This window comes from Vicia villosa, linkage group LG1 (genome assembly GCF_029867415.1).
Source record: "Vicia villosa cultivar HV-30 ecotype Madison, WI linkage group LG1, Vvil1.0, whole genome shotgun sequence".
In the NCBI taxonomy this organism is placed as follows: Eukaryota; Viridiplantae; Streptophyta; class Magnoliopsida; order Fabales; family Fabaceae; genus Vicia; species Vicia villosa.
In genome coordinates, this window is record NC_081180.1 from 44097675 (window position 1) to 44106982 (window position 9308).

The window sequence follows — 9308 nt, forward strand, 5'->3', positions numbered from 1 at the left end:
GTAACCTTCACTAGAAAATGTGTCTATATGTAGCACCTCTTCTATTTCTTCCACGTCATTTTGGAAGACACAACACCATTGATGAAACCCATGTTTTCCTAGGAAGCTAATAGTTTCTTCATCAAATAAGTCTCCTCTTGAGACATATAATCAAGAACATAGACATAAGTCCTGACCCCAACCAAGAAATGATTTTGATGTTGGAATTTTGGAAACCTATACAAACATTTTGAGGGTGCATCAAATTGGACGCCACACATACTCGCGCAAGCAACCTTATAGAGAGGAATAACCATGTAGTAAAAATATTTGAAATTCGCCACATTATTAGAGTAAGCCTCGAACATCTTCTGACATTGCCTAAGAGAAAATAAGCCTTTACCTCGTGCTGAGTCGTCCGACTGGCATTGAATATTGAAGAAATGGAAAAAGAACGCCAAGATCGACACACTTTTCTTATACACACATCAGTTACTCATCTATCCTCGACCATAACTTCTTCCTTCAAATCTTTCATAACCATCTTCCTACTAAAGCATAGTAAAGGAGAAACAAACATAGAAGATAAAAACTTTGGTCGTAACCTCGAAAGAAATGATCTTAATAGGTCACACAAATAAGGATCATCGAACAGACACCGCAAAGACGTTGAAGCAATAATCAATAGGAATTATTTGCAAAAACTAAAAGCAACTGCAAAAGAATAGAGTTGGAATTATCATATCTCTAGAATGGCAGAAAGGAAAAAGCTATCCTTGGGCTTCTTATGTATCCCTAGTACAACTATCACATGATCAATGTTAGATAGCATCGAAAAGTATAATCATGCCGTCAACGATCATGATCTAGCCTTGATCTATTCAAACACTCAAGTATTCTAAAAAGAGAACCATGGCATTGTCTCACATAGAACCACGCGTCAAGTTCGTCCCTTAAAATGTTGCAGTTACGAGATGAGTATTTAATGTGCATGTTCCTGATGTAATCAGCTTCAAACCTTTCAGTTTCAACTATCTTTTTACTCTCACTCTAAATTATTTATTGAATGTTTCACTGACTTGAGTTTTAAAGTGTTAAATTTCAATGTCTACCCTGCTCCGCCGCCTTGGAAGCATTGAGCACCACACCAAAAAAATCGCATTCATGTCTCGTTTTTTATTCTTGGTTCCATTCCAAAAATATATATATATATATATATATATATATATATATATATATATATATATATATATATATATATATATATATAAGATCCAATTTATGGATTGTGTATACATATTTTGTATATTCCGATTGGATGAGACATGTGTATGATATTTTCAAAAGATACTTGGCCACTATTTTAAAACAGCTGAGTAGATATAAGTCTATTATAGAGACCTAGCTTTAATTAAGATTAGGCAAGTATGCCTTACTTCCCAAGCACCAAGCCCCACAAGACCCTTATATAACTTTATTAAGGTTCCTATATATCATATTTCTCAATCAAAACTTCTCATGCATCTTAAATTTTTTTATTGAAAAATAACATGCAAGTTATCCACCGACAGCTGGGTAACCAAACTTGCTTAATGCTTACCCATCATCAAAGTTATCAATTATTCTCACTTCATTCCCTGCACTGCTATATAAACCACTTTTTCTTTTCTATATTTGCATAACTCTATGGAACCAAGTATACCATGTGAAATGAATCATGGAATATCAAATATCCTTCAGCAGTGACTCTAATAACCTCCAAAAAGAGTTTGCTACTACACGTAGTTTTTCTTCACAACACAGTCTAGCATCAGTTCCTTCTTTGAACTCGAACTCAAACTCAAACTCACAATTTCTTAACTCTTCCTTCACATGCATCACAACTCTCAAACTCCATACTTACATATCCTCTTTAACCCTTGCAGGAAACTTCCTCTACACTGGTTCATCCAGCAAAGAAATCACATCATGGAATATAACTCATTTTCATTCTCACCCTCAAGAATCAATTAACACAATAGTTTCTGGAAACGGTGCTGTGAAATCAATAGTAATCCATTCAGACAGGCTTTTCACAGCTCATCAAGACAACAAAATCCGCATTTGGAAAATCACAATTACCAACGACGGCGAACTTCAACAACAACACAAGTTCACCCGCTTAGCCACGCTCCCTACATTCACTAACCGTTTCACATCAATCTTGAATCCCAAGAACCATGTTAAGATCCGATTCCGAAGGCACAAAAAATGCACATGGATACACCATGTTGATACAGTCTCTTCCCTTGCCTTATCCAAAGACGGAACCTTGTTGTACTCAGTTTCATGGGACAGAACAATCAAGGTTTGGAAAACCAAAGACTTGACATGTTTGGAATCAGTGCAAACTGCACACGACGATGCAATAAACGCGATCACAGTATCTAACGATGGATATGTTTACACTGGATCAGCAGATAAAAAAATTAAGGTTTGGAAGAAAGAAAAAGGCGATAAGAACCACTCGTTGATAGATACATTAGAGAAACACAGGTCTGGTGTTAATGCATTGGCCCTTAACAGTGACGGTTCAGTTTTATATTCTGGTGCATGTGATAGATCAATATTGGTATATAAGAGAGGTGAAAATGGTAATTTGGTAGTGATGGGTGCGCTTCGTGGTCACACAAAGTCTATATTGTGTTTGGCAGTAGTTTCTGATTTGGTTTGCAGTGGTTCTGAGGATAAGACAATACGAATATGGAGAAGCAATAGTAATAATGTTGATAGAGAGTATTGTTGTTTGGGTGTTTTAGAAGGACATAGAGGTCCAATTAAGTGCCTAATTGCTGTCTTTGATCAGTTTGATGAACAATCATCGGAAGCGACTTTCCTTATCTATAGTGGCAGTTTGGACTGTGATGTTAAGGTTTGGAAGATGTTTCTTCCTCTTCTATGAAATGTATATATACCTAATTTAATGACAATTTGGGTGTATGTTTCGCCATCACATGGTGTAAGTTAAGCTTTCTATATAACTACTTTACTACTTTTTAACTTGATCCGATATTCATTTCTATCGATACAAGAATGTTTTCCCCCTCGCCATCTCAAATTCTCACTCTATTAGTTTGAACATGCTTTCCAACAGCTTACTAATGATCTCCATCTCAAATTGTTAAGAGTCCCACATCAGACAATATATGGCCTGAACATGTCCTTATAAGTGGGGGCAATCCTCACTCTACAAGCCGGTTTTGTAGGGTTGAGTTAGGGCTAACCACACTTAACATGGTATCAAGAGCCTCGTTTAAGATCCGGTGGGCCACCTTCTATGGTTTCCGCTATCGGGCCACCCACCATTTATTTCCACGCTAGATTGTGATGTTTGATATGAGCCACTACAACAAGACTAGATGATGCAAAAAAATTGAGAAACGAACACAATCTTTGTGCGGTATGTCACAATCGCAATCTATCCAAAAATCACATCCTATACCAGCACCAAAATTTCACACAACATCAATGTTGTTAAATTCATAAGCAACCAATATCTAATAAAACAATGGATAGAGAATTTTAAAATTATTTCCGCTCTGTTTGGTAATACATGTTTTTGAGCTTATAGCTTATGTCTTATGTCTTATAAGCTCATATGATAATCTAGCCCCGTTTGGTAACGGTCTTTTCATCACGAGCTTATAGCTTATTTTACTAGCTTATAGCTTATTTTCCAGACGCTATTTCAAATAGCGTTTTAGCTTATGTCTTATAGCTTATTACTTTTTCTTCCTTTTTTATCCTTATTATTTCAATTAAAATCCATTTTTGACCCTTATAATTTATTTTAATTTAAAATAAAATAATTATATCTTAAATATCTTTTATGTCATTTTACATTTATAAGTTAATTGAACCGCTAATTTTACCAAACACTTCAATGAGCTTATAAGCTATCAGTCTCAACCATCCGCTATAAGCTATAAGTCATCCGTCATCAGCCATCAGTCATAAGCTATAAGATCTTTTTCTCGAGCACCAAAATAGAGATCTACTATCTACCCATTATTATAAAATTGACCAAACTCTCTAAAATACCCTTTCCTCAAAAATAATTTGCACTACAAATTGGATATTTTAGTAATTAACAAAATAACTCTTCACTTTTTCATTCTTGCACCAAATGTTCTATTTTTATTGGTCTACATTGAAAAACTTATTTCCCCCCAAAACACTACTCCCCATTTTCTCTCTCTCTCTCTCTCTCTCTCTCTCTCTCTCTCTCTCTCTCTCTCTCTCTCTCTCTCTCTCTCTCTCTCTCTCTCTCTCTCTCTCTCTCTCTCTCTCTCTCTTGTTAGAACAAGATTTGTTCTGATCAATTATCTTAGTTTTGATGATAACAATAATATGAATTTTGCTTAAGATAATATGGTACTCTAATCCAATGCAATTTCCTTTTCAGGAAATATATAAAGAGTACGCATAATTCAGCGCTCAGAAGCTTTGTCTCAAAGGGTTCAGCATGCAACATCAGAACATGGTCTGGCAAGACATCAGAAGATGGTCGAAGCAGAATCAGAACATGGGTCTATGGAAGCATCAGAAGAACAAGAGAACAGAAGCACTGAAGTTCTGATGGTATCACGCTCAGAAGCACTTCAAGGTCAGAAGATCAGAAGATGCTATGCACCAAGCTGTTTGACTCTGATGATATTCAAATGTTGTATTCACAAACATCAGATCAGAAGAAAGTACAAGTGGCAAGCTACGCTGACTGACAAAAGGAACGTTAAAAGCTATTCTAGGCTACGTCAGTAGACACAGCGTGAACAAGGCTCGAGGTAGTTGACAAAAGCGTATAACATTAAATGCGATGCTGTACGGAACACGCAAAGCATTAAATGCACTCAACGGTCATCTTCTCCAAACGCCTATAAATATGAAGTTCTGATGAGAAGCAAGGTTAACGATTCTGCACCAAAACAACTCAAATTAACTTGCTGAAACGCTGTTCAAATCTAAACTCAGAATCTTCATCTTCATCAAAGCTCACTACATTGCTGTTGTAATATTTTAGTGAGATTAAGCTTAAACGATTAAGAGAAATATCACAGTTGTGATTATCGCTTTTAAGAAGCATTTGTAATACTCTTAGAATTGATTACATTAAGTTGTAAGGAACTAGAGTGATCGTGTGGATCAGAATACTCTAGGAAGTCTTAGGAGTGAACTAAGCAAGTTGTAACTAGAGTGATCGTGTGGATCAGTAGACTCTAGAAAAGTCTTAGAGGGTATCTAAGCAGTTGTTCCTGGAGTGATCAGTGTGTGATCAGTAGACTCTGGAAGACTTAGTTGCTGACTAAGTGGAGAACCATTGTAATCCGTGCGATTAGTGGATTAAATCCTCAGTTGAGGTAAATCATCTCTGCGGGGGTGGACTGGAGTAGTTTAGTTAACAACGAACCAGGATAAAAATAACTGTGCATTTATTTTTATCTGTCAAGTTTTTTAAAGCTACACTTATTCAAACCCCCCCTTTCTAAGTGTTTTTCTATCCTTCAATTGGCATCAGAGCGCCGGTTCTAAGGTGCAAGCACTTAACCGTGTTTAGAAAAGATTCAGGAAGAGAAAAACGCTTCAGTAAAAGATGGCTGATGAAAGTGAAAAGTCTACACCTACACCTGCATCTACATCTGGCTCTGCTGAGCAATACAACGGTAACAATGGTTATACCAGACCGCCGGTATTTGATGGTGAAAACTTTGAATACTGGAAAGATAAACTGGAAAGTTACTTTCTTGGTCTAGATGGTGATCTATGGGATCTTCTGATGGATGGTTACAAACATCCAGTAAATGCCAGTGGCGTAAAGCTGACAAGGCAAGAGATGAATGATGATCAGAAAAAGCTATTCAGGAATCATCATAAATGCAGAACTGTTTTGCTGAATGCTATCTCTCATGCTGAGTATGAGAAGATATCTAACAGGGAAACGGCCTATGACATATATGAGTCCTTGAAAATGACTCATGAAGGAAATGCTCAAGTCAAAGAGACTAAAGCTCTAGCTTTAATCCAGAAGTATGAAGCCTTCAAGATGGAGGATGATGAAGACATTGAAAAGATGTTTTCAAGATTTCAAACTCTTACTGCTGGATTGAGAGTTCTTGACAAGGGATACACCAAGGCTGATCATGTAAAGAAGATCATCAGAAGCTTACCCAGAAGATGGGGTCCTATGGTGACTGCATTCAAGATTGCAAAGAATCTGAATGAAGTTTCTCTGGAAGAGCTTATCAGTGCCTTGAGAAGTCATGAAATAGAGCTGGATGCAAATGAGCCTCAAAAGAAAGGTAAGTCTATTGCATTAAAATCAAATATCAAGAAATGCACTAACGCTTTTCAGGCTAGAGAAGAAGATCCTGAAGAATCAGAATCTGAAGAAGAAGATGAACTGTCTTTGATCTCCAGAAGGCTAAATCAACTCTGGAAGACCAAGCAAAGGAAGTTCAGAGGCTTCAGAAGTTCAAAGAAATTTGAACGTGGAGAATCTTCCGATGACAGAAGATTTGACAAGAAGAAGGTCATGTGCTATGAATGCAATGAGCCTGGACACTTCAAGAATGAATGTCCAAATCTTCAGAAGGAAAATCCCAAGAAGAAGTTTCATAAGAAGAAAAGTCTTATGGCAACCTGGGATGAGTCAGAAGATGATTCAGACTCTGAAGATGAGCAGGCTAACTGTGCGCTTGTAACATCCCTAATTACTAGTCACCACTAATTATGCTAATGATGGTAATTAGGCGTGATCATGGTAGTTGATAATTAGAGGAGGGTGATTAGAATGGAGTTAGTAAGATTACTCTTGTGTAAGATTTAAGAGAATATTAGTAAGGTAATGACTTGGTCAAGTGAAGATAGCCTGATTAGTAAATAAGGATCAAGTTTTAATCCAAAAGCTAATCTAGAAGTGGCATCATTAGTAATTAAGCCTTAGTGTCAAGGGCATTTGGGTAATTGAATGGAATATTATTTAAGTGAGAAACCAAGAGAAAAACCTCATTATCTCATTTCCACTATCTCTCTAAAATCAGAATTGGAAGAGAAGAAAGAGTTTAGAGAGTGAGAGAGTGGGGGAAGGAGATGAAGAGAAGAAGAAGAAGAAGAAGTCCATTTTCATCAAACCTCCATGGATGCATGTGCAAGATGTTTGAGGATAACAAGGTTTTAACCTCATGAATCAAGCTTGGTTTAGTAATCACCATCCTCTCTCCATCAATCAACAGAAGTCAGAATCTTCATCATCAATAAGGTGAGTTCCATTAGTTAGGAACTTGGGGTAGGGTTTGGGAACTTTGCATGATTAAGGGTTTAGACTATTATTAATGTCTTGCATGATGACTTAATCGGTCAAATATCTGTTCTTTTGATGCAATTGTATGATATGGAATGTTGAAATAGGATGGGATTCGTATTTGAATTGTTGGGGAACCTATGGATGAGTTAGAACACTTTTGGAACTGGTTTTATGCAAGAAAAACGTGATTTTTGCTTCTGGTTCAGTAAGAAATCGATTGCAGGGGTCAAGCAATCGATTGCACTGTGAAAAATTGACTTTCTGCGCTTCTGGTTCAGCGAGCAATCGATTGCACACCAGTGCAAATCGATTGCACCTGACAGAAAATCATCCTTTTACTGTTTCGACCATAACTGGAGTTCCGTAACTCAGAATTGGGCGCCGTCGGAGGCATTGGAAAGCTAACGGAAAGGGCTACGAGATGTCTAAGCTTCCACAACCTTAGCATACTTTTAAGTACTAATTAAACCCATGTGAATATTCTTGTATCGTGGTTACTAAACGATAATGCTCGAATAATTGATTTGTTAATCATTCTAAGGGCCTTGCTGCCCAAGTATTCCTTCAATTGGGTTGTAGGGATCATGGAATGAGTGGTAATGTAAATCAAGTCATCCACGTACACTAAAGATGTTGAGGTCTTAGAGCTTGTGAAGCTAAGCATGTGAACCAAGAGGCGAGGAGGCCTTACAACTTGGTGAAACTTTTGTACGTCAATGAACAACATATGGATATGGTAAGCTGAGCCTTAGGATACCTAAACTAAGATATATGGACATATTCTAACCTGATATTCCTTTTTCCTATCAAGCGACTTCTTCTGAAATTCTACAATCTAATGGTGTAGTAAGTATGTGACGAGGGGTTAGAGGACATACAAAAGGACAGTAACTGCGAGTAGGCACGTTACATATATGTTGGCTACTTCTTGTGAAGAAATTCCAAGGATGCCCCTGTGCCACATATATTGCAGGCATTCTCGGGCTTTGGTCTCGGGAATGGGTCGACTCCTTAGTTCAGGAGTTATTCTTCGGGGATGAACTCCCGGGGATGTGTACCTCACCTTCTCCTTTTGTTGTTTCCTTATGGGTGAATTTCTATGTGAGATTTGGACCCAGGAAATTGGACGAGTTGAATCGTTGTAGCGATTCAATGTCGGTTCCATGGTTCTCTATAGTCATATGAGTTACTTACCATGTAGATTGAAAAGGTATGTTTTTGGGGTCTTGTTTCGAGGGCAGATAGGCAGGTAAACCCGGAAGACCAGACCTTGAGGGTAGCTCCCGACAGAAGGTTGGCAGGTAAACCCGGAAGACCTATTCTGGAGGAAACATGTACCTAATATCCGAACATGTGATATGTTCTCAGAATATCTAATCGGATGGTCAGTGGACATTCAATCGTGGTGTTACGAGTTGACATGCTTTCCTGTACTGGATAGTGAGGAAACCTTAGGATCTGGCATGGATCTGTAGTTGATGTATGTACCCTGTAGAGCCGAGAGAACCCATAAGATAGGGGAACTCACTGAGATTTAGTAATCTCACCCCATTCATCTTATTATTTTTCAGGTACCGTGCAAGATCGAGTTTTGCTAGATGCTTGGATCAAGAGCTTTTGACCAGATGCCGTGAAAACTGTGCCTGATCTTTTCTTCCGCTGTGTATTATTATCATTGTGTAGATATATTCATTGTATCCATCTTCAAGATGATTTTTAATGTATACATCTTATGTTATTATTCCTGACTTTTGTATGTACTCAGTACCAGTTATTAGTATTCTGCTAATATGATTCTAGACACATATTAGTAGGGTGTTACAGCGCTGATGGCGACAGAAGATGACGGATCAGAATCTACATCAGAATCAGATTCTGAAGAGGTATTTTCTGAACTTACTAGAGATGAGTTAGTTTCCGATCTAACTGAACTTCTGGAACTCAAGTCTCAGATTAGTCTCAAATACAAAAAGCTGAAAAAGCTATTTGA

General features: G+C 37.6%; 1 protein-coding gene across 1 annotated transcript; it reads left to right on the forward strand.

Annotated features, from left to right (window-relative positions):
- Positions 1 to 1493: 1493 nt before the first annotated feature.
- On the forward strand, positions 1494 to 3140 carry LOC131605104 (protein JINGUBANG-like). The gene has a single exon (XM_058877500.1). The coding sequence runs from the start codon at positions 1697 to 1699 to the stop codon at positions 2918 to 2920; it is 1224 nt and encodes a 407-aa protein (XP_058733483.1). The 5' UTR covers positions 1494 to 1696; the 3' UTR covers positions 2921 to 3140.
- Positions 3141 to 9308: the final 6168 nt, after the last annotated feature.